The sequence below is a fragment of the Schistocerca nitens genome, chromosome 6, assembly GCF_023898315.1.
Source record: "Schistocerca nitens isolate TAMUIC-IGC-003100 chromosome 6, iqSchNite1.1, whole genome shotgun sequence".
Lineage (NCBI taxonomy): Eukaryota > Metazoa > Arthropoda > Insecta > Orthoptera > Acrididae > Schistocerca > Schistocerca nitens.
The window spans coordinates 416,146,891-416,174,286 of NC_064619.1; the positions used below are offsets into that span (position 1 = coordinate 416,146,891).

The 27,396-nt window shown below is 39.5% G+C and overlaps 1 protein-coding gene across 1 annotated transcript in view; it reads right to left on the reverse strand.

The window, feature by feature from the left end:
- The window catches only part of LOC126263381 (neuronal acetylcholine receptor subunit alpha-7), a 327,371-nt gene that overhangs the window by 193,325 nt on the left and 106,650 nt on the right, over positions 1-27,396 (reverse strand). The window contains exon 9 of the mRNA XM_049960473.1: positions 21,707-21,816. Coding sequence (XP_049816430.1) covers positions 21,707-21,816 — 110 coding nt within the window. The remainder of the gene's footprint in view (positions 1-21,706; positions 21,817-27,396) is intronic.

The following is a 27,396-nucleotide window of genomic DNA, read 5'->3' on the forward strand; positions in this document are numbered from 1 at the left end:
AGAAGGAGTTGTCAAGAAGGAGAAACTTTTTCCATTTATTTTCATATTTTACCTTGCTGCCTGTTGGACATTTTATATCACAGATTAAGAGGTCAAAAAATTTTTTGCGATGTTGTGCACTCATTTCTGTGCTAAAGATGGCTTTAATGTTGAGTAATGAATGTAATTATTTCATCTAGTAATGAAATTATGCACCTCATTGCTCCTTTTGAATTGTAGTGGATTATTTACAACAAACTTCATGAAGGAACAAATATACTGTGAAGCAGTAGTCAGAATGCCCAACTCCTGAAACAGATGTCTACAAGATGATCATGGGTCAGCACCACATATTATTCCTACATCAGGTTTTTGTTCAATAAAGACCTTGTTTCTGAAAGAACATTATTTCATATGAGATTACTGAGTGATAATAAGCAAAATTTGTCAACTTACTGATTCTCTCCTCAAAATTTGCTATGATCCTAAGTGCAAATGCGGCTGAACTAAGTTGTTGTAGGCATTCCAAAATGTGTTTTTTCCAATTTAAATTCTCATCAATATGGACATCTAAGAATTTTGTAGTTTCCTCCCTATGAATTATTTCATCAGTGTGTTACACTTATCACTGGTACAGTACCCCTAGAGGTGCAGAACTGAATAAGAAGTGTCTTTGTGAAATTCAAGGTGAGACTATTCGCAGAAAACCAGTCAGTGACACTTTTGAGAACTTTGTTCACCATTTCTTCCATTTCTGTATGTGCACTGGGAGTGATAACAACACTAGTGTTATGTGCAAAAAGAACTAATTCTGCTTCACATTCATTAGACAGTAGATCATTTACATATATGAGAAACAGTAGTAGATCTAAGATTGAGCCTTGGGGAACCCCATATGTGATTTCTCCTAGTCAGAATTATGTCCCTGGATTCTGTTTGTTGAATTACTACTAAGCACAACTTTCTGCATTCTTTTGGTTAGATATGACATGATCTATTGGTTGGCTGTCCATAAATCCCATAAAACTTCAATTTATCTAGAAGCATACTGTGGTTCACACAATCAAATGCCTTGGATATGTCACAGAAAATACCTACCAGTGCTATTTTGTTATTTAATGTTTTTAATATCTGGTGTGTGAACATATAAATGGCATTCTCAATAGAGCAACCCTTCTGAAACCCAAACTGCGACTTGCTGAGGATAAAAGCAAGGAGCTACAAACTGTGCCACGATACCTATGGAAAATAATGAAAACTAATTTATGTGAATCAACAGAATTATAATAATGATAATTCCATTTATAAAATAGACAGACACTGATATCCAACTTATCAATCACTTGGTGCATGTAAATAAATTGAAAGTAAATTTGGGAGCCCAATAATAATCCAAGGAAATAGACTAACAGTTTTAGAGTTGATAACTGACATTTATTCCTGGGAAAAGGAACTGGTAATTGTCTAGATGAGGAACAGAATCAAATGTTTAAAAAAATTAGCTTTTAGAGACAGAAGAGAGTGGTACATGTAGTAGGAGTCACATTAAAACAGTGGGAAGTGGAGTTAGATATTTGTTGTATGCAGCTGGGTTTTATGGAAAACTGTCATCAGTAGGAATTTTGTAAGTTTACAGGTACAGGCAGCCAATATAAGGCAACAATAAATGGAGTACTCATGAAGCAGCAGCTATAAATTCTATAGTATTACTCCATTTGAAAAAGGAATATCTTATAAAGTTTTTGAAAATAGCCTTTCATGTAAAACTTTTTTCTGGATTATAAGCATTAACCAGATACACACAGTCTCCACTTTTGAAGAATCTAAGTACTATGTATCCTGCAAAACATTTATATGACTAATTTTGCTTGTGGATTCTTTGTTCCACATCATGATTTGTATGTTTGTGATTAAATGTGAAATTCTGTGGTTTCTGCAACCTCTTAAAATTCTTGAATAATGCAAGTTTATGTAGTTGCTGAAATACATCATCTGTTTAGTATTTACAATCACAAACATGTTCAACATATGTTAAACGTATTATTGCTATTTATTCTTTTACACTTATATTTTAAAGAACATTGACTGAGTTCTTCTAGAGCTACAGAAAATGTCCTTGATATAAATTTCTGTCCATGAGAACTTTTAAATTTTTTCTGATTTTGGCTAAATCAGATCATAAACAGCACATATGTATCCTCTAAAGGTTGACTCGTTCCATGACCATGGACACTTTCCCTTAATTTGGTCACACAGAACAATAAATAAATAAATAAAAATAAAAATAAATAAATGAATTTATACTGCAGAGTAAGTATTGGATTATGTGACTTTTGTAAAATGTTAATTTTTGAAAATACAATAATATATTCAGTAAACCTACAAAAATTCTTGTAGTGGGATAAAAGGACCTGAAAGAGAGGAACAAAAAAGGAAGCAACATCTTTATTGATTGATGCACCAATGAGTGGAATATTTGAGATCAAGTTCATGGGATGTATATATAGAGATGAAACCACATAAATATGTTTGACTGTGAGGTGTTAGGGGAAAAACCAATTGAACCTTAGAGAACAATGTTGTTTGAGGACATCAATATCAAGACATGATAAAATTTTTTGGGAGATTTGAATACTTGCAGATGTATAGCAATGTGGTCTATCCTTTAGTTAAGGAATGAGCGAGGAGCTGAAAATTAAAAATCTTTTTAATATGTAGTAGATGACTGGCTACAAAGATGAGTGTTATATGTGCATCGGACGTCATAATACTTCTGTCAGAACTATATTCATGTCAGGAAGTTGTGTAACAAACAAAATGGAGCAATTTCTTTACAAGTGGCAGTAATCCACTGCAAATGGTAAGTAAATTAAGAAATTATTTCTACCTGGTATGAAGATCAGTATTTGAAATGATCTTCTGCACTATTCCTCTACTACTTCTCAACAGTTAAGATAAAGGATAATGTAATGAATTTAGGAACTATTCATCACATAAAAATCATCAGTGCTTGTACAAAATTCTATATATACACTGCAGTGATACTCGTAAATATATAGTTTAACAATGGTACATCAGTAACAACAAAATTAAAAATAAATTCTGCTAGTATTTTTATAAACATGTATCCATTCTCGTTTTATACAGCCTTTTTTTCATCTGATCCCACAGAGTAAAAAATTGAGAGGGAATTATCTGCCATAGATTTATGAATAAAGACCATTGTATGTTTAATTTAAATGTTTTTACTGAGTGCTTTTTCTTGGCTGAGGAAAAGTTGACACATAGTACTTTACAATCCAAACATATAATAAAAATGGATGTACATATATACGGATGCACATATGTACATACGTTCCACACCTCCTCCTAAACAAGAGGACCGATTTCAACACAACTCTGTATTTGTATCAGTTACTGTCTAGCAAGAATCCTCTAAAGGGTTGGTGGTTAAGAAGAAGTGTAGCCCACAATGTATGAATGTCCCAATGTTTTTCATTCAGTGTCTGAGAATGAGAGTACTTAGTAACATGTAGTGAACTTTACACATTATTTCAAACCTTTACAAAGTTTTTCTCTCTGATAATCCCCACAAAAATGACAAAAGGCAAAAAGTTTTTCACTTACTACATTTTTGTTGTTCATGCTGTAAAACTGTCATATCAAGGATGACGATTTAACTTATTGTTCTCTACTACTAATAGCATTCGTGATACATTTTGAAATTAGTATCCACATTTCCCACCGAATATACCTACAAATCTGTATCGCTTTTGGACACATATTTCAGGAGATATAATGTCATAAACACTGAGCCGAGTGAAAACGAAACACCAAGGTGAAATTCGCTACCGATACAGGTTACCAGAGAGTACAATTATGTGAGAAATGTATGAAATATCTATGGTATATATGTGAAATATATGTGACTTGTGTACACAGGCAAAGCCATGGGTAAAACGCTCTTCCTAAATCTGGGATCAATTTAAGCCAAAAATGGTACACATAGCATGGAGAGGGAAAAGGTGGAAGAACATGGACAGACATAGAGGGGAAAGGAGGAGATGGTGAGATACAGGGAAGGAGAGGGTGGGTAGAGAGTGGGTGAGGAGGAGATGGACAGGGAGAGAGTGACTAGCAAATGAATGAAGAGTGGGAAGGAAGAGATAGAGGGCGAGGAGGAGGAGACAGACATAGGGGGAAGGAACAGACAGACGAAACAGAGGGTAAGGACAGGATGGGCAGGAAGGTGGTGGAGGTGGAGATAAACAGAGAGAGGGAGTGGACTTACAGGGGGAGAGGAGGCGATAGAGGGGAGGAGGATATGGACAATGAGAGGGAGAGGAGGAGATGGATGGAGACATAGGAAGAGAAGGTGGCTAGAGAGAGGGGCTAGGAGGAAATGGATAGAGAATGGAATGAGGAGGGCATAAGTAGAGAGGAAGGCATATGGACAGAGAGAGGGACAGAAGAGGATACACATAGAGATGGGGAAGGAAGAGTTGGGAAGGAGGAGATTAGCTTAAAGGGAGTGGGAAGGAGATATGGGGGATGAAAAGAGGATGAGGAGCAAATGGATGGGGAGAGCAAAGCGAAGGAGATGGACAGAGACAGGGGTGGAAGGGGTGTCACAGAGGGGCTAGAGGAGGAGATGGACCGAGAGAGGGGAAGATGAAATGGAAAGGGAAGAGGAACAGATGGACCTGATAAAGGGGAGAGAGGAAGATGGACAGAGAAATGGAAGAGGAGGATGTGGATAGTGAGGTGGCGAGGAGGAGATGGACAGAAAGAGGGAGAGGGGCAGATAGAGAAAGCGACAAGGAAAAGGAGATGCACCATTAATGGGCATAGGAGGAGGACAATAACAGGGGGAGGAGAATGACTTAGAGGGGGAGGAGTTGATGGATTGAGAGGGGGAGAGGAGATGAACAGAGGAAGGAAGAAGGAGGAGATGAACAGAGACAAGGGAGGAGGAGATGGACAGAGAGAAGGTGCAGGAGGAGATGGACAGTGAGAAGTGGGGAGGAAATGGACAGGGAAAGGGGAGGAGATGTGCAGAGAGAGGAGAGAGAAGAAGATGGACAGAGAAAGGAAAAGGGCGAGATGGACAGTGATGGGGGGGAGTAGAAATTGGACAGAGAGAGTGGAGGCAAGGAGACGAGGAGGAGAAGATGGACTTAGAGTGAGAGGAGGAGATGGACAGATGGAAAAGTAGCAAATGGACAGAGATGGGAAGAGCAGGTGAACAGATAGAGGAAGGTGAGGAGCTGAGCAGAAAGGGAAGAAGGAGAAGACTGACAGAAGGTGGAATAAATGCATACAGTGAAACGCTGGGTACTCAGCTAATGCATATATACAAGAAACTAGAATAAAAGACATTAATCTCCTTTTTCTGTGAATCGCTGTTAGTCGTGTGTTTCTGCTTACAGTTACATTTGAAAGATGATAGTGACACATAAAGTGAAACTGAATGAATTGCAAACAACAGTAGTCCTAACTGAGAATGATTACTCACAGAGAATGATAAATTACATCTTATCACAATTTCTGTGACTGACACACATAGAAATATCGGCAAAATACCAACGTTTCCACGGAATAAATTCTGGGAATGTGTCAAAAATAACAGTACTGATAAAATTTGCGGTAATTAGGAAAGGTAAGTTGTGCAGGCAAAAGGCAACAAAGAAAGGGATCTGCCCTACAGATTCGCCTAATCAATGTTTATAAAAGCTCACTTACTTACAAAAGCTTTATTTATAAGCTCTATACCCAATCAGACACTGGATGTGACCATTTCGGGAGATTTATCACATACAAAAGATACAAATTTACTTGTTTAATGGAGCTATGTATGTGAATATGACGAAAAAAGCCAAACATGTTGCAATAGAGTTCGATAACTGGCGTTGTAAACGATATGATATGAAAATGGGAAGACATTTGTAGACAGCTGACAGCAAATCAGTAAACGAGTTCCTCAGTGGGATTCATAATGAGATCTGCGAAAAACTGGTGAGACAAATTTGTACTTTCAGTTTGTGTAAACATGCTGGTAAACTGCCTAAATTTTATTCTTTCCTCGTGGATAATATTACTACGAAATACAGCTCTGGTAACTGAAGTATTTATGTAAATCAAAAGAATCCAAAGAATTTTGTGTATTTCAGTTATCCTACTTTGCACAACAATCCCTTCAGGAATTGATTCATTTCCGTTTCCGCACTATTTATTATAATTAAATGTGCATATACATTGACATAAATATTAAAACAAAAATAAGAGGTCTTGACCTTTCAAAAGGTCAAATGACATTGGTGATTTGTCATACGAATTCAATTCCGTTTTAAATAACTGTGGTTAATGTAACAAAAAGCGACCAGCTCAAAGATAAAATAGCCAGGAAAGATTTGAACCAGTGTTATTTCGTACAGCATCGGAAAGTGGGGAGACAACAGTAATTTGCTTATGGTGTTTAGACACAGATCATATTGTGCAAAACTTTTCCTCGAATTTACTATTGACCTTCGATTTTAATTCATTTGAAAGGCATAATATAGAAACTTCGGTATTCTTGTGATGACTTACGTTGTGGATTTCTAGATTAATGCCATAGGGTTGAAAGCTGCAGGGTTCTTTAAATGTTTGAAAGATGTATTTAACTGCCGAGGAGCACCATTATAGTTGTCTGTGTATGGAAAGCACGCAAGGTTTCTTTTCTTATAGGCGACTAGTGACACGACCGGGATAAGTGTTGCTGCAGTTGCGTTCACGATCATCACATCAGACCTAAGGAAATGTTCTCAAGAGATCACAATACTAAGATGTTGGCGATAAACTGTAGGAGCAAACTCGTGGGCTATTGCAGCCTGAATTATTTTCGATCAAATTCTTCTGGTCGTATTACAATTCAAGCTTTAGACAATGAACCAGCGTTTTGGCCCACATAGCTTGTAAGTGGCGTACAACACTCAATATTGCAAACCCTGTAGTGGGACACAAACAAAAGTGGCCAAAATGTGGATTCATTACTTTATAACACGATACTCTTTATAACGAAGAATAATTTTGTGGGTAAAGATTGTTGAACAATTTAAAAAAAAATTTACAATTTGTAGCAGTTTTGGAAAAGTCTGTAACTCACCAATCACTTTGTTTTGGTTAAATGTAGAAACTGGCAACAGAAATATTTTCAAATCAAACATGACTGCTCACAAAAAAAAGGGCTGGCACTTGATTGTTTACCAAAACAAGATTATTTAACACAGCTGTGATATGAAGCCGGCATACATGATATGGGTAAGAACAACTATCGAAATGATAACTGTTCCAGTTGGCTTCTTCTACTATCCATTATACTCACATAAGAAACAGCTTCAAATGCATGAGAAAATCTTTATTCACTACTAAATACCTCTCCTATAATATTTAGGGGATTTTGATCAATCCACAATCGCTGGGAAAATTTCGTAGGTGATGCAAAGTTAATATATTAGATTTCTCTGTTAAGTACACAGAGCAGATGATTTGCATCCCTATATATCATGTATGTACATAAGGCTTGTTGACTGCAAACAGGTTTGGCCTCTTTAAGGATTTGCACATACAGGCTAGAATCAGGAATCACTAAATAGATGAAACCACAATGGACCCAATAGGTACAAAGCACTACCAAAATAGGTAGAAATATCTGCATGCTCGTAAAATGATTTAGGAGAAAGTGAATACAAATCTCTGACAAATATAGAATTATTCATTTCGAACAATAAATAAATAAATAAAGGAACAGTCTCTCAGTTACAAACGTATGATGGATAAGGTTCTGGAGAATATGTTCTTAAGAGAAAAATTAAAATCCATAGAGGCACACCTTGTTATATACATTATCAGAAATCTTTTTAAGAACCGCACAATGGGTATACGTCAAAGCCCAGCTCTGCAGATAGAACTCAATTGAAACGCTCTTGGCTAACGAAAATCAATACAGAATGCCTTCAAAAGCTACTGTAGAAAAATATTAAGAATGGGCCTCTTTTAGATCTATAGATATTGTGGTCATGTGTTTGGGTTGTCAGTGCCACGAAAATTATTCCCTACACTCAACAGAACAGGGATTCAAACAGATATCAGCAAAGTGAATAGCAGTTCAATGTTCGTTGACAACAAAAAACCAATGGACGTTGCCAAAAATCAACTACCATACTTAAGATGATATCTTCGATAAAGTTATCAGTTGAAATCACTAAACATCGGAAAGGTCCATGAGTCTGACAGAAATTCCAAGTTAAATGCTCTGTTTGAGAAGAGAACTGTTTTCAGACCCTATAAAAGTGTACAGATCAACCCTACCTATTTTTTAAAAAAGCGGAAGAACTTAGCTCTGACTGTAGCAGAATATTTAAATATCCACGCACAGACACAGAGTTAATATCTGATCTACCACAGGTAAGTGTAACAGGCCCATCGTTTATGTTACATATTAGTAATATAGCTGAGAGTAATAGTTGCAGTCTCAGACCTTCTACAGATAGCACTGTTATCTATGAAGAAGTGCTAGCCAATAAAAAAAATGTAGCAATGTACCGTTAGATCCTGAAAAAAATATTAGCCTTTCGCACAGACAAGCAATTATCTCCTACTGTAAATCATACAACTTCGGTAGTTCACTAACCGCAAATAAGCATTATTCTTGACCAGACGATTACTGAATCACAACTAGATTCAGGTATGTCATACAAGAGATATCTAGTACAAATATGTAACTAAACGAAGTGGAGGTACCCCATAAACTAAGTGTTAGATGAAACAGGTAAGTGTCTTCGATTGACTGGTACTATAGTCTGTTTGCGAAAGTTAGAACATATTAAAACCCTACAAGACAAACACCAGAATACTGCAAGAGAAAATGTTCATTAAGCACTAAGAGGACCTATACCGACATAATAGTCGCGTGGTGGCTGTATATCAGGTCCCTTGGCAGATGGTATCGAGCGGATGAAGAGGACAGTTCGAATATTGTTGCCAGCTTTTTTTGACTAGCAACAGGTAAGTGGGAAACGTTGAAAAACCTTATCTGCCAGACGCTCGAAGAAAAACATTATTTATAGCGCAAAAACTTATTTGGAAAATCCTAATAACCTGCAGAAAGTATTAATATTCCTCAGTTCTCTGCGTATTCATTGAGTACAGATTGTGAAGATAAAATTTCGACTACTAATAGTTAACAAAAAGGCGCATGAGAAATAATTCTTCCCATACACTGACTGCGAGTAGTAAGAGAAGAGATCTTAATCTACAGACTTAGAGGAGCCACGGTTAAAGATGTAGTTTCATTTGTAGATATATTTTAAAACAGTTTGTTTCGTCATAAACTTGATCCAAATTTACGTGGAGTTTGTTATTTTATTCCGTATGTACTCTTAGTAGCAACACTACCCCGCTCTCGTAAATCGAATTGAACAACGATTTTTAAAATAATCAAAAGATAGCAAGCAGACTTAGAACAAGATGTTGTTGTACCACATGCATGTGGGTTGTTATAATCTAGTCTCCCACACGAAACAGACTGTAAATTGAAAGTCTCAGATTATATGTAGACTTCTCACGTAAAATAAGGATCTCCGTGAAAGAATCACAAGGTTTGAGTCCCTCTCATATAAGCGACTATATTATCCCATAAAATGTACTGCTTTCAGTTAATAAGATACATATGTTGTTTTCTTTTTTTATGGCCCCTTTTCTCCACAGTCACATTTATACAAGTTGCATAGCTCTTTCTTGACTGGAATAAAAGGCTTATCAATATTAAACGCATTTCGCTCTATTGTAAGGCATCTTCAGAGGTCACTGTAACTACATAGATTAAGTTTGTGCGTTACGCACAATTTTTTTGTTTCTAAGTTCGTTCACGTTCACGTTCTGTTGTCGCACGCAGCACTTTCACTAACACCAAATATATTCATGTTAGTGATTTGGAACTTTGGAAATCTGTGATAAGGTCCTACGGGACCAAATTACAGAGGTCATCGGTCCGCAGGCTTACACACTACTTAATCTAACTTAAACAAACTTACGTTAAGGACAACACACACACAGCCATGCCCGAGAGAGGACTCGAACCTCCGACGGGGGGAATCGCGCAAAACGTGGCAAGGCGCCTCTGACCGCACGGCTACCCCGCCTGGCTGTGAGTTGTAAAGGTCCACAGCCATCTCCTCATTTCGTGTACTTTGTTTTGACATTGCGGTTTGCCTTGACCATATCCGGAGCGTTTGCTAATGCTGTGCGTGTGCGTGCGTGCGTGCGTGTGTGTGTGTGTGTGTGTGTGTGTGTGTGTGTGTGTCTGTGTGTGGGCCGCCTGCGAATATATATAATTATTTTAAGGGCATGATGCATCCCTGCTTGTGTGTGTGTGTCTGTGTGTGTGTGTGTGTGTGTGTGTCTGTGTGTGGGCCGCCTGCGAATATATATAATTATTTTAAGGGCATGATGCATCCCTGCTTGTGTGTGTGTGTGAGAGAGAGAGAGAGAAAGAGAGACAGAGACAGACAGTTTGTTTGTGTTGAACTTCTGTGTGTATAAATTATTGTTTACTATCGTTCAGTGCTGGATGATCTAGGATTGGTTTGTGCCTAGTTTATGTGATACTATCTGTATGGTATCTAGCTGGTGTTTATTTATTCACCGTGTGTTATCAGTTTAAAAAACGTTTGGTTGCTACTGTTTGTTTGGTCGTTTAATATGTCTGTCTTTCCTTATTATGGATTTCCTTTCTACAACCTAAGACGAAAAAAACGACTCATTACGAAGGAATTATCCGAATGGGACGGTTATCGGTAGATGTGATGTACATTTACAGAGAAACAAATCAGTATAGTTTCAGGAGATTGGATTATTTGTTAAGGAAAAAGCGCTTCACCTACTGAACAAGTCGGTAGCGCATTGATCCACCTATGGCCCTTATGCAAGCAATATTCAGCTTGGCATAGATTTATAGAGTCCTCCTGAGGGAAGTTGTGCCAAATTTTGTCTAACTGACGCGTTAGATCGTCAAAATCCCGAGGCGATTGGAGGGCCTTCCCCATAATACTCCTAACATTCTCAGTTGGGGAGAAATCTGGCGACCTTAATGGCCAAGGTAGGATTTGGCAAGCTAGAAGACAAGCGATAGAAACTCTCGCTATATGCGATCGGGCATTATCTTGCTGAAATGTAAGCCCAGGAAGGCTTATCATGAGTTCAACAAAACGAAACACAGAACATTTTCGAAGCTCCGCTGAGTTATAAGGGTGCCTTGGATGGCATGCCTTTCAGAAAGTGGTACGTCGACGATATTCTGCACCCCGTTTTGTCGCTCTTCATGGAAAGCCATTCTGGGTATACATTTCAGCAAGGTGATGCCCGCACGCGCACACATCGAGATTCTCTGTTTGTATTCGTCCTTGCCAAAGCCTACCTAGGCCAGCATGGTTGCCGGATCTCTCCGCAATTGAGGACGTTCGGAGCATTGTGGGTAGGGCCCTACGAGCAGATCGGCATTCTGACAGTTTAAAATGGCGTTTGGATAGAATTTCATACGATATGCGCCAATTGGACAGAAATTGGCACGATAGGTCTCAACGGTACATCCGATAACTGTATTATTCACTTCCAGTCCGAATTCCTGCTTTCATAAGTGTGTTATTCACTTGCTCATTTCGTGAAGCTCTTTCTCTTGAACAAATCGTCACATCTACCGATTTTCGTGCTATTGGGGTAACATCTTCGTGGTGTGTCGTTGTTTGTGTCTAAGAGTGTATTATTGCTGGTTCAATTTGGAAGTTCTTTTATAGGGTAGGAGATATTTTTTGTTGAATCTGACTATTTTCATGTGTGTTTCTATTGTGTTAGTGTGATTATTTTCGTGTCGTTGGCGTTCTGCAAAAATTTGACGGCTTCTGCGACGTTTCGATGTTCTTGCATGTTCTTTGTACATTATTTCAAATGTTCTGTCGGTCTGCCCTAAGTATGTAACGTCACAACTGTTACACTGGAGTTGGTAAATGCCAAATTATTTGTATACGTCTGGGCCATCTTCCTTCTTCAGACACTTCTATATTGAGTTAATGCTTTGGTATGCTATTTTTACTCCTTATTTCTTGTGGATTTCCTCATGTCGTGTGTCAGTCTGTTTATGTATTTGAGTGTGTACCACCTTGTCTGCTGAGTTTCTTTGTTGTGTGGTGCTGGTGTTGTTGGTATGAATCTCGTGGTTGTTGTACGTCTCTGGAATTGTGTAGTGTTTCTTTTACGTTTTTCTGGATTTTCCCTGTTCAATTTTGTAATCTGAGATTCCTGGTATCCGTTATTTTTTGCTATCCGATTTATTACGTCTAGCTCTTTGTTATGGTTGTGTTTGTCAAGTGGTACAGTCGGAGGCGCGTACACCTGAGAGCTGCTTGTTTTGGGACTGAGGGTGGTCAGATGATGTGTCTGTTGTATTTTTCCTGTAAATCCTGGGTAATTGTTGGTTATTCTTCTTTGTAGTGGCTACATCTAGGAAGCTTTTTCAGCCTGCTTGTTCTTTCTCTAAAGCAAACTTGATGTTTTTGTGTTTATGTTTGTAGGTAGTTGTTCTATCCTATTTTCTGATTCGTCTACCAAGATGATGATATCATCGATGTACCTCCATAACTATATTCGTCGCTATCGTGAAATGGGGGATCCCACTGGCAAACCTCTTCTTGTAAGAAGAATTCTTTATTGAATTAAAAGTAGTTTTGGTCGGTAACGAGCGGTGGGAATATGCTTATCTCCAACAGGTAATCCTTCTTCTTGCAAGAACAATTCGTTATTGAATTAAAAGTAGTTTTGGTCAGAAATGAAATGCAGGAATGTGTTTGTTTCTTTTATAAGTTCTTTGCTAACTGATTGTTCCTTTGACTGGGATTGTGGAGCGCACGTTTTCTACATCAAATGAACACACACGTGATGACAGAAAAAAAGCTCATATGAGATGTATGTAACCTAGTGCTCCAAAACTCCAGATCTAGCCAAAACTCACAAAGTAAATGCTCCTGCGGTACTGATGGTACATTACAGAAAAGCACCCGCATGCATACACCCTCACCCGACATATGTTAGAGGTACTCACACAACAGCATAAAAAACAAAACGACGTAAGGGCGAAAAGCACACAAGAACTAATAAACAACATAAAAGGCTTTTATATGGTTCAAATGGCTCTGAGCACTATGGGACTTAACATCTGAGGTCATCAGTCCCCTGGAACTTAGAACTACTTAAACCTAACTAACCTAAGGACATCACACACATCCATGCCCGAGGCAGGATTTGCACCTGCGACCGTAGCGGAAAGGCTTATATATTTCAGGAACAGTTATATTGTCTCATTTGACGTAGACAACGTGTACTCTCAATTGCAGTCAGAAAAACAATCAAGATAGTAGAACACGACCTAAATACTTACTACCGGTTAAAAAAGTTACACAAAACAGAGATAAGTACACTCCTACATCTCTTTACCGACCAAAATTTCTTTGAATACAATAAAACATTCTTCTTACAAGATGAAAGGTTATGAGTGGGATCCCCCATTTCAGGAAAGTTAGGAAATATCTTTATGGACAGAACAGAAGACAGAACATTCTAGAAAATAAGATCAGGAAAATAGTATATACAATAATGTTAGAAAAAATCAATAAATGGGACGGAACAACTACGCAGTGACATAAACACAATACAAGAAAACGTGAAGTGCACTTTCGAGAAAGTAAGAGCAGGTCAAATAATCTCCCTAGGTATATGCAAGACAAAACCAACACTCATTCAGAATTTACAGTAAAAACACCACAACAGATACAATGCTACATGAATCCCAAAAACAAACAGCTCTCAGATATAATTTCCAGAGACTAAACAGAGTGCCACTATGTAAACACAATTGTAAAATGGTGTTGGATATAATAATTCAGAGAGCGAAAAATAAGCAATACCAAGAATTTCAAGTTAAAAATTGAATACAAAAATCCGGAAAATCATAGGAGCAAAAAAAGACTCCACACAAATCCACAGACACACAACACCCACTAGAAACACGCGCAGACACCAACAACAGAAGCACTCCACAACAATGACACAACACAGAGACGCCTCAGGAAAGAGGTACAAATGCACATATGAAAACAAACTGACACACGGAACAGGGAACGTCCTAGAGAAACAAGGAATAAAACAGCGCACCAAAGAAATAACGCACTACAAAAATGTCCAAATAACTAACATGACACTGAGACATATAAAAAATCTGACATTTATCAACTCCAATGTAATTGTTGTGATGCTCTATACTTAGGGCAGACCAGCAGAATATTTGATTTAAGGTATAAAGAACATGAAAGAGCATGGAAATATGGCACCAGCCGTTCTACGATTACTACCACTAACATAAAACAAAAGACGATTGCAGCCCACAGTATTAAAACATAGTACGCGAAATGGCGAGATGGCAGTGGATTTTCACTACACACTTTAGTGTTGTTCACAGTATGTGCAAAAAAACGTCAAGAATGACACAAGAAATAATAAAACCTTGAGTAACGATACTAATGTAATACTGTTTATAGTAGTAAATTCAGACACGAGAACTGTGCATGATCCTAGCAAACAAAATTATTAGAAAAGGCATATTGTTACAGTGAGCACTGAAGGTGCTTTAAAGTGAAACGCGTTTGGTCTTAATAAGATTTTTAACACAGTCGCAAAAGACGGTAGTAACCCACTTAAATTAATGACATACATCAGTGCAATTTTATGCAATTTAACCATGATTGCGCGAGTCTTGAATCAGCGTGTGTGTGATTACTTACGATTACACGCACAACAAATGCAAGAGCTTTCCTTTTTTTATGGTGGTGACAGTTACTGAGAGCCTACCATGGCTGTTGCTGTGTGTCAGGCCTATCGCGCAATAGCATTTGGCAGAACTGGTAGACGATTTTACTGCTACTTCATACTGCCCGTAAATTAGGCATGGGGCATTACGGAAGAATGTCATAAAACCACTGTAATCATTATAACTAGCGCCCTCACGTAAGTCTATAACGGTTGATGTGAACTCTGTCTCTACTGTCACAAAGAAGGAATCGCTCTACGAATATTATCTGCTTTGAAGTGAACCCAATACAGATCTAAATTTTGGAAATTTGGAAATTTGTTTTAAGGTCTTATGGAACCACATTGCTGAGGTCATCGGTCCCTAAGCTTACGCACTACTTAATCTAAATTAAACTAACTTACGCTGATAAAACACACATCCATGCCCGAGGATGGACTCGAACCCCGGCGCAGGGAGCCGCACGGACCGTGACAAGACGCCTTGGACCGAGCGGATTCTAAAATACGCAGAACGCTAGACCTCATTACGATGTATTAATGTTCGTATTCTATAAGCTGTCCACAAGAGACGGTTGGAGAAGAACTACGCATTTCTTTCGAATTCTTTGTTCTCTGTGTCATTCAAAACATAAATGGTAACAAATACGTTTGAAGTTCATTTCTTTATATTCCTGTATCTGATAAGACATCATCTACCCTAAAATACTCTTAATTAAAAGTATACTGGTACAGAAAATTACATGAGTAAATTGTATATAGTAAATTTTTGGTATATTACAGAAAAGAGATTGTTTTTCTAAATACTAGCAAAGTATAAATATTTTTCCACTCTCAGCTCCGAATTACTGTCTTAACTATTTAACAAATACTACTCGTATCTCATTCCGCCACTTTACATCATTCGATAAAATTCCACATTGTTCGTTGCTTGAACTTTAGACGGGTTGTCATCCATATCTTTCTTTTACCCTTTTCTTTCGTCTTTCACCTTTCTGTTCTCCCATATTCTTATTGTAGCGTAAGGTTTGTTACAGTATCAGATTTATTGTAACGTAAATCGATAATATGCTCTGAAGCATTGCCATTAGCTATTATGTGAAAATGTGGATGACTATGTTGCAAAAACGACTGTCTATTCTGACGTAAACAACGACCTGAACGTTATAAATTACTAAAATCTTAAATGATCCAACAAGTACATGATGTGGACTCAAAATAGACAACCACTCATATCATGGCTGAAGTGTTTCAACAGTGTACAAGCTTTTAAATAAGAACATGAACATTGTATTTCAACGTTAGAACTCCTCTACCCACTGAGTGCTCGCGCACGTACACCACACACACAAACACACACACACACACACACACACACACACACATACGCACATTCCTTCGTAACCCAACTCTTATTTCGCGAATGTTTCAAATTATCTAAACTAGATTTCCAACATTGACACTATGCAGAGGGCCACACAATTTTGTTTCATAGTTAATACTTTTAAATGTTACAGCAAACGAGGTACTGAAGCAAGTATTGTATTCTTAACTGGAACGAGATACTTTTTATTAACGGCTTTCGCAGGCTCTTTAAAAGACTAGTATAGCGATATGGTGCTTGTTGCTGATGGCAGGGGCACTTTTCATGAAAGTGTTCTAGAAATATATTAAAATTGAATGCTAACTGGGTCAGAATCAGCTATTTCAGTTCTAACAGTGCGAAGTGGGGCCTCTCTCTTTATATGCAGGAAGAAGTTTGGCTTATGCAATAAGCACAGAGTTTATTTAAAACAGATTTCTTGTTGTCGATCTTGATTGCATTAATTTCTTAAAATACTGTTAAAATGTATTTAAAATATAAATAACACTTAAATTTATAAAAATATTTAAAATATTGTTTTAAAAAATCAATCCAATCAAGACGAACAATAACAAATGTGTTTCAAGAAGTGATGGCGCATTTTTCCCAAAGACATTACGTCCATCTTTGTAAAATGTATTTCTTTTCGGCCCTCTATATGACGTGGACATTCGGTCAATTACGATTTTTTTGTAAATGGAACTACATACTAACTTCTAAAGCACCAGAATACGCTTAGGGAAATTATTTTAAATGTGTGTACATGCTCATGTTTAATTGAACAGACTGCTGCAAGGGAGCCCACTTGGCGATGTTCGAACAGTAAAAGGTGATAGCGGCGGCTTTGCTCTCAATTTTAGCACATTTCTAGGATATTTTTGCGAAAAGTTTCAGGGCCAACATTAACAGAAATGATATCATTCTACTCGTCATTTCCAGAGCTTTCAAATGCTGGTAAAAAGTATAATGTTCCATTTAAAAAAATCTATAGCTGCTTCAATATCCCTGTTGATAAAAAGAGCAAACGTACAACAAAATTAACTGCCCTTCTTCGTATCATCATTCTCCGGTAACTTCGTTTCGGTATCTTGTACCTAGCTCGTTCACGAAATAAAATAAGTGCTACATCTTAAGCGACTCACCTATATAGAAAATGAAATTTTCACTTTGCAGCGGAGTGGGCGCTGAAATGAAACTTCCTGGTAAATTAAAACCACATGCCGGAGAGAGGTTCGAACGCGGGATCTCTGCCTTTCGCGGGCGAGTGCTCTAACGCCTGAACTGGTGGAAAACGACTCACGACGCGTCCTCACAGCTTAACTTCCGCCAGTGCCTCGTCTCCTACCATCCAGACCTCACAGACGCTCTCCTGTAATACTTGCAAGACTGCCAAGGATCCTGAGTTCTAGTCTCGGTCTGCCATGCAGTTTTAATCTGCCAGAAAGTTTCATATATATAGGTTAGTCACCTAACGTTACCGCTGGATATATTTCGTATACCACATCAAATACTGACGAACCGATTCCACAGACCGAACGTGAGGAGAGGGGCTAGTGTAATTGTTTAATACAAACCATACAAAAATGCACGGAAGTATGTTTTTTAACACAAACCTACGGTTTTTTAAATGGAACCCCGTTGGTTTTGTTAGCACATCTGAACATATAAACAAATACGTAAGCCGGCCGCGGTGGTCTCGCGGTTCTAGGCGCTCAGTCCGGAACCGCGCGACTGCTACGATCGCAGGTTCGAATCCTGCCTCGGGCATGGATGTGTGTGATGTCCTTAGGTTAGTTAGGTTTAAGTGGTTCTAAGTTCTAGGGGACTGATGACCACAGATGTTAAAAAGTCCCATAGTGCTCAGAGCCATTTGAACCATTTGAACCAAATACGTAATCAGTGCCGTTTGTAGCATTGTAAAATGTTAATTACATCCGGAGATATTGTAACCTAAAGTTGACGCTTGAGTACCACTCCTCCGCTGTTCGATCGTGTGTATCGGAGAGCACTGCAACATACATCGCGTTTCTACAGAATGATCTGCCAACATTGCTCGAAAATGTCCCACTGGAAACGCGTCGACGTATGTGGTATCAGCATGATGGTGCACCTGCACATTCCGCAATTAACACTAGGCTGACCCTTGACAGGATGTTCGACGGGCGTTTCATAGGACGTGGAGGACGCATAAATTGGCCAGCCCGTTCTCCTGATCTTACACCTCTGGACTTCTTTCTGTGGGGTACGTTAAAGGAGAATGTGTACCGTGATGTGCCTACAACCCCAGAGGATATGAAACAACGTATTGTGGCAGCTTGCGGCGACATTACACCAGATGTACTGCGGCGTGTTGGACATTCATTATGCCAGAGATTGCAGTTGTGTGCAGCAAATGATGGCCACCACATTGAACATCTATTGGCCTGACATGTCGGGACACACTCTATTCCACTCCGTAATTGAAAACGGACACCACGTGTGTACGTGTACCTCATCCCTCATGGTAATGTACATGTGCGTCAGTGAAAAAGAACCAATAAAAAGGTGTTAGCAAGTGGACGTAATTTGCTGTTCCAGTCTCTTCTGTACCTAAGGTCCATCACCGTTCCCTTTGGATCCCTACGTAATTCGGTGCTCTCCGATACACACGATCGAACAGCGGAGGAGTGGTACTCAGCGTCAACTTTAGGTTACAATATCTCCGGATGTAATTAACATTTTACAATGCAACAAACGGCACTGATTACGTATTTGTTTACATGTTCAGATGTGCTAACAAAACTAACGTGGTTCCATTTAAAAAAACGTAGGTTTGTGTTAAAAAACATACTTCCGTGCATTTTTGTATGGTTTGTATTAACAAATTACACTAGCCCTTCTCCTCACGTTCGGTCTGTGGAATCGGTTCGTCAGTATTTGATGTGGTTTACGAAATATATCCAGCGATAACATTAGGTGACTCACCCTATATATATATATATATATCGAACTCCGGAACCTTGCCAGTCTTACAAGTGTCGCAGTATATATATATATATATATATATATATATATATATATATATATATATATATATATATATATATATATATCGAACTCCGGAACCTTGCCAGCTCGCAGGAGAGCTTGCAGAAGCCTGGAAGACAGGAGACGAGGCACTGGGGGAAGTTAAGCTGTGAGGACGCGTCGTGAGTCGTTTTTGGATAGCTTATGCGGTAGAGCACTTGCCCGCGAAAGGCAGAGGTTCCGAGTTCGAGTCTTGGCCCGGCACGCTGTTTTAATCTGCCAGGAAGTTTCTTTTCAGCGCCCACTCTGCTGCAGAATGAAAATTTCATTGTCTATACAGGATGAGTTGCGTAAGATGTAGCACTTATTTTACCTCCTGAACGAGCCAGGCTCAGAGAGAGAGAGAGAGGCTGCAGTTCCAGTAATGTACACTCCTGGAAATGGAAAAAAGAACACATTGACACCGGTGTGTCAGACCCACCATACTTGCTCCGGACACTGCGAGAGGGCTGTACAAGCAATGATCACACGCACGGCACAGCGGACACACCAGGAACCGCGGTGTTGGCCGTCGAATGGCGCTAGCTGCGCAGCATTTGTGCACCGCCGCCGTCAGTGTCAGCCAGTTTGCCGTGGCATACGGAGCTCCATCGCAGTCTTTAACACTGGTAGCATGCCGCGACAGCGTGGACGTGAACCGTATGTGCAGTTGACGGACTTTGAGCGAGGGCGTATAGTGGGCATGCGGGAGGCCGGGTGGACGTACCGCCGAATTGCTCAACACGTGGGGCGTGAGGTCTCCACAGTACATCGATGTTGTCGCCAGTGGTCGGCGGAAGGTGCACGTGCCCGTCGACCTGGGACCGGACCGCAGCGACGCACGGATGCACGCCAAGACCGTAGGATCCTACGCAGTGCCGTAGGGGACCGCACCGCCACTTCCCAGCAAATTAGGGACACTGTTGCTCCTGGGGTATCGGCGAGGACCATTCGCAACCGTCTCCATGAAGCTGGGCTACGGTCCCGCACACCGTTAGGCCGTCTTCCGTTCACGCCCCCAACATCGTGCAGCCCGCCTCCAGTGGTGTCGCGACAGGCGTGAATGGAGGGACGAATGGAGACGTGTCGTCTTCAGCGATGAGAGTCACTTCTGCCTTGGTGCCAATGATGGTCGTATGCGTGTTTGGCGCCGTGCAGGTGAGCGCCACAATCAGGACTGCATACGACCGAGGCACACAGGGCCAACACCCGGCATCATGGTGTGGGGAGCGATCTCCTACACTGGCCGTACACCACTGGTGATCGTCGAGGGGACACTGAATAGTGCACGGTACATCCAAACCGTCATCGAACCCATCGTTCTACCATTCCTAGACCGGCAAGGGAACTTGCTGTTCCAACAGGACAATGCACGTCCGCATGTATCCCGTGCCACCCAACGTGCTCTAGAAGGTGTAAGTCAACTACCCTGGCCAGCAAGATCTCCGGATCTGTCCCCCATTGAGCATGTTTGGGACTGGATGAAGCGTCGTCTCACGCGGACTGCACGTCCAGCACGAACGCTGGTCCAACTGAGGCGCCAGGTGGAAATGGCATGGCAAGCCGTTCCACAGGACTACATCCAGCATCTCTACGATCGTCTCCATGGGAGAATAGCAGCCTGCATTGCTGCGAAAAGTGGATATACACTGTACTAGTGCCGACATTGTGCATGCTCTGTTGCCTGTGTCTATGTGCCTGTGGTTCTGTCAGTGTGATCATGTGATGTATCTGACCCCAGGAATGTGTCAATAAAGTTTCCCCTTCCTGGGACAATGAATTCACGGTGTTCTTATTTCAATTTCCAGGAGTGTATATAGCTCCAATATGTAGTTCTGTAGTAGAAAGTTAGATGCTACGTTCAATTTCATGTTTGTGGATTTACTTATTGCTCAGTGTCTCATGTCATCAATACAATGAGCGTTCTCCGTCACTTATTTATTACTCATTCCTCGTATTTCACCAAAGAATTTTTCATTGTCATACTAAAGAGATAATTTCCTATTTTTGTGTGAAACACTTTAATGTACTACTTTCGTCACCAGATGTGAAACAAATGTTTTATATATACATGTAAAGGACATGTGAAAGAGATAACTACGTTTTAACACGTTGAAAACTGTTGATATTAAGTTCTCGCTACATATTCACAAGTTGAGTGATACAAAAGTTAGAATTCAAGCTTTATAAGATCTTTAACACTATTCTCATCTATGAAAAACAATCTCTCACTTTTAAACATCCGAGAACACTACGTTGGTAGTTGGCTGTCGTGAGAAAGTGTACAACACACATTAACGACATAAAAAATCGTATTATTGTTCATATATGAGATAAATTTGTGAATTGTTGTTTGAAATCATATTTAAAAAATACATCTTAGAGCTATCATGTTACATTCTCAAGTCTTTGCGCAGAAAAACTTACCCACGGCGACATCTCATGCGTGTCCGCATTCCTATGGTGATAGTTTAAAATGAGTATCGTCGAAACTACGGAAGACGCCACCATGAACATGATACAGTTGAAATATGTACCTGTAAAATGGGAATTCCTGTTATTATACGTTCTGGTATTTCTTGACTCCAAATAATAGTAGAATGTCAAGGATTGTCTGTTTAATTAGACACTAGTTTTAAAAGCCAAACTACTGAGAGACTAAGGACTGCAGTTTAAATATACTCGGAGAAGACAGTACATTTACGTCATGCCTACACACTTCTCTCAAATGTTTTATTCGAATAACGTGCATTTTACTTTCAGAAATTATCTAACATAGTCGCATTAATAGAAAAATTTTATTGAACGATAATGGAAGGCTTCCAGAGCCTCCGATTTATTACAGCTTATTTCGCCATATACGTAAAGCCATGCATGGATAGATAATACGTAAGTATACAGTAAGACGTCAATAAATAGATAAAGTGAACTGAATGTTATACCATGAGATTGGTGCACTTTATTGGGATGTATGTCGTACAAAAGTCGTGATTTTGTTCTAGTAGAGGTGTACGTGTACATGTGTGGTCTCCAGTGGCGTGTACACAACGTACAGCTGTACTAGCAACATTCATTTTGTACGTATACCAAAAATAGTGAGAAAGAAGAGCTTGGAGTCCTGGTTTAAGTTCACATGCTCAAGCACTTTAAACAGATCCGGATAAATTGCGACGAATCGCCCGAAAGACTCCAATTTCCTCGCAAAGGCGTGGTAAGCAGTGAAAGTTACCTCACAGAAAAAAATTTGAGGAAAAAAAAAAGATGATAAATCTTTCTTTGATTTAGTGTGTTAGAGTGAGCTCACATTTGACACCCAGTAACCAACTGATACCACGCCTCCTTCGCAGAGAAATGGGTGAATAACTGAAAATTTTAAATAAACGATTCTTGAAGAAGTTAGTTTAAAAAGATAAATTTAACTACGAGCGATTTAATATGAAATGATAGAGATATTTATGCTCAGCTTGATTTACCTTGTTTTACTTGTGGCGCGTCCAGAGGAGCCGCCGCGTCTTGCGTTTTACTCTAGTCATGCCACATTTAAGCCAGTTAATATTTAAGTTTTCTTACTTAAAGTTAATCATTTAGTTTAGTTTATAATATATCCGTTTGTTACTTGGAGGCAGAGGGGTTCGTCATTTTTTTGTCTTTTTCATGCGGTTACTGTGCTTCGTTATCTCTTGATAATTTAGTTTTTTTTTTTTTTTTGTTTTTTTGTTTGAGGCCAAGCGGGGAGCAGGAAGGTCAGGAAAGAATAAGGACACACAGTTGAAATGGCAGCTGTAACCAAAGTAGCTCAAATTCGCCAACTCCTTCAATCTGTAAAACAATTCGTCTATTAAACACATTATAATTAGAATTAGTTAACTGATTGTACAATCAGGATACAGGTAAGCGTTTGAATTTATCTTTTTGTAGTTTAATTTTGTTGCAGGCTGTAAATGACAGTTTTTTAAGGGCCCGGTCAGGAGCGGGGTAAGAGTTTGTGCTTTAATAAACATATTAAACACAACATTCCATTTAAGCAAAAAGGAGGTACAATCATACAGAGGTAAAACATATATATGAATATGGAAAAGAATTGTTATCACTTTAGGGACTAGGGTCATGCATAGGCATAGCAGCCACATAGTACACAACTATCATTCGGCAGTGCAGGATCAGCTGTATTCTAGTGACGTACAGACCTTGTGGAGCCGGTAGCCCGAACTCATGCGAGTGAATGGGGCTAACCGATCGAAATAATGCTTTAGAATGATAGTGCTGTATTTTAGCTATAGCTTACGTATTTCATTAAAAACTCAGGGAACATATCTCTAACAGAAGTAAATCAACAGAGCAGTCTTTATTGCTCAACAATGATACGCTGGTGTTTGTTGACATAATTAGTGTGCGACCGTTTTCCGTTGGAGTGACGGACGACACAACAGCTACATTAGTTTTGAAACGTAGTTAACACTGGCTATGTTCATTAACGTCGTACGCTTGTAAGTTAGTGGCACCAGTGTCTTGGTCCCCATTATATGTTCTGGTTGAACTTACGCACGGTCTTCAGTGTAGCACGATATATATGTATTCATCTAATAATTTCTGTGGACACACTGAACCCTGAAGATCATACACATTGTTACCAATAGTTATCAGCATGTGACAACTATCATTCACCAGCCAGTCACAACTCTAGCAGTTATATTTACTTCCGTAATGACGGATGTGAGGGCAAAATGATAAATACCTTCCCAGATAGCTCTGTATCGCGAAGGTCCCTCGGTAATGAGGTATTATTCAAATTGGCTTTAATTTGTCAATCAGGGTGTTCGGTACCTGAGCCAACATATCAACGTTACCACAAGATCCGTAGTCGCCACGTAAGCAGGGATTACAATACTTCCAACCACAGAAACACACTAGGAAGAGCAAATAAGGGTTACAGTTTGTCTCATTCCAAGAGCAGTAGGGGCTGACCTAGTAAGGGGATAGCTTCTGACGTCTGCGGTAAAGCGTCAGCGATCATGAGAGAAAAGACAGAGAGAGAGAGGAGGATTGTGACCCCTGGAACGAAAAAAAAGTTGTTCAAATATCGACGTTTCTTTTCAACAAAGCTGAGAATTATTCTTTGTATTTCCTAAATTACGTATCCCTTTGCCACAGAACTCCAATTCCTGATGGACAAAGCGGCTACCTTTAAGAAAAGACATATTTGTTATATATGGTATACATTTCACAGTATTTCAATGTTTAATACTAGCGACTCCTGGATTGCCTTACATTCGTTTCAGTATTAACTTCAGGATTTCAGGCATTTATACGCACAAACATTGTACTGAAATATTATACAAGAGCATCTGTGGATAACATTATGTACGACAAAGTTGCTTTCACAGTATCCTGACTGAGCATCAGGCCCAGATTCATTAAAGAAATGATAGATTCCCGAACTGTTGACTCATATTTTGAGAGCGTTTTGAATGGGTGGATGAAACTGTATATCAGCTTCTACGCTTTATTAAAGTTACTTTCAACCTAATCGACATTACAAATGTCTGTGTATATTTCGCCGTTAAATCACATTTTCGTAAAATGCGCTTTACCCTTTACTAACAACAGTACATTCGTGGAGGCTAGAAAGATCAACCCCTGCTGCCAAAGTCTTTAGCTGTTAATTTCATCGTTAATACTCATGTTTAAGAAAACAGTTTTAGGAGCATAGTTAAGGGCAAAGTACAAATGCAAAGAATTTATAGAATAGAAACACACAGACCGTTTAGTTTCACATGCAAAAATGGGTTTACATATTTGACAAACAAGGTAGAAGCGTTTAAATGTGGATTCTTGCTGAATATTTGACAAAAGCCAAATAAAGTTCAGCGGCTGCTCTCACAACATTGTAACACTTTGTAAAATCTTAAACTGCCGTCTGACGTCTTCGTTCTCGCGAAGCCAAATGCTTTTAAAAAAATTCATTTTTACTCTCACAGCTCATAAACCCTGAAACGTTAAGGACGTTGTGAAGGCAGCTTTGTCCATACGTAATAACACCGAAAAGGCAAAGAAGGGTGTTGGCTGGCTTGTTTGATGCAGGCAACAACACTAAAATAAGTCATTGGTCCCAGGTAGGCAATACCTAACACAGGCATAGCATCGGACACCTGGGGTAGCGTCTCGGCTACCAGGTTATGGAACACCGTAAGGGAAAGGAGAATGGTTACGCCTGGAACAGATAAAACAGTGATTAGATTCCACCTGCCGCTCCAACAGCCAGCACACCGACATTCACAAACACTGCGCTTCTTCTACCAGTGACAAACACAAAAAGGAAGCACAAACAAGGAGCTATAAGTCTAAAACGAGGGTTGGGTTGCGTCATCGAGCACAAAATAAGAACAAAAAAGGAAACGGTTGCTGTGGAGGGTACATTAACTGTGTGTGTGTGTTCACGGTGTGATTCACAAGGCATTACATAGCGAGTACTGGAAGGGATTTCAGCTCTACATGCATGCTTCTGTGTACCGTGATGGTGGCGGTGAAACAAAACAACATACATCGCTGCAGCTGGACTGTCTACTACATACAATCACAACTACTGAGCAATAGATAAAATGCGCTAGCACAATATAGGTTCTCTCGCCATCTCTGATCGGTGAGGGGAGGCAGGTGGAGGCACAAATTAGTAGCAACATCGGCCAACAGATGTCGTACACGTCGCTTCACGGACGCTGGCAAGGCTAAAAGAGAAAGCACGTAGTTAATGAAACTTTGTAATGAGGCGATCCTATTCTTTACTCTGTGTCTGTATCTACTTTGTGATTTTGTGACATGCATGCGTTTGTGTGTCTGCGTGTGTTTGTGTTCGTGTTGCGTGTGTTTTGTGTGTGTGTGGCTGCTAGTGTTTGCGGAAACGTGAAGGGTTATAATTAAAGGGCATAATTCTGCAGTATGAGCTCACACGTCTGAATGAGTTCGCTAAATGTATTTAGTGTAAACAGCAAGAACACAAAACATTCATAATCACTGCAAACATGCCAGTTACCAATATTAACAATGATAGCAAATTCCGAAGCTGAGAAACAACGCGGCTGCCACTACCGAAACCACTACCAACGCTGTATATGTGCACTATAAACATCTAGACAATTACATTAGTCAACTTCCTATTGGATTTATATCTTGACAGACTTCATGCAAAGGTAGTATCTTGTCCAAAGATAGTGACGCGGACTGTGAGGAAACGTAACCAACAGAAGGAAAGATATTTAAACCGCAGCTCTAAGATTTAATATAGTTTTTCTTCTTCATAAATATTAGAGAAAGTCGACGAAATACGTGTAGATCTATGACCATATAGTCTTTTATTTATCGAAAAATATCTATGTTTATAAATGTTCTTAGGCGACTGGACTTCGTTACAGAGGTCTGGGCTCAAAATGATATTCCTTAAGCTGCACGGCAGCCTAATCAGTACTACAGGAGTTCTACCCCACTCCTTTCACACAATTATAATAGAATGTTTTGAATAGGAAGCTGAGTTCTAACAGCGTAACTTTAAAAATTTACAAGAAACAATAACTGTCAAGCTTTTCATCTTCTATTTAGTGTGCTAAACCTTCTCTTAAATGTAGTGATAAGCTCCTTCTTCCGTATTACTTTGCTCCTGTTTGTGATACTCAGAAACCTCATATGCGACAGTTATTCCTATACTCTGTAACACTGCATACTGTACTCCCGGACTAAAAGGTGTTGCTTTTAATTTGTCTGTCAGGGTGTTAGGTACCTGAGCCAACATATCAACGTTACCACGAGAACCGTAGTCGCCAAGTATGCAGGGATTACAAAATTTCACACACAGAAACACACCAGGAAGAGCAAATACGGGTTACAGTTTGTCTCGTCCCAAGAAAAAGAAGAAATGTTACTTTAGGGTTGAACTTCCGATGGCCGAGGCATTACAGGTAGAGCAGAATCTCCGATTCTACAAGGATGCGCGAGGAAATACGATGTGTCCATTTTATACGACGTACTCACACAAGCGTGCTAAAAAATTCATAGAAACCACCGACAACCTGGTTATGTCATTAGGTATGTGTTGTTGCACCTACACTGAAGATATATATGGTGTT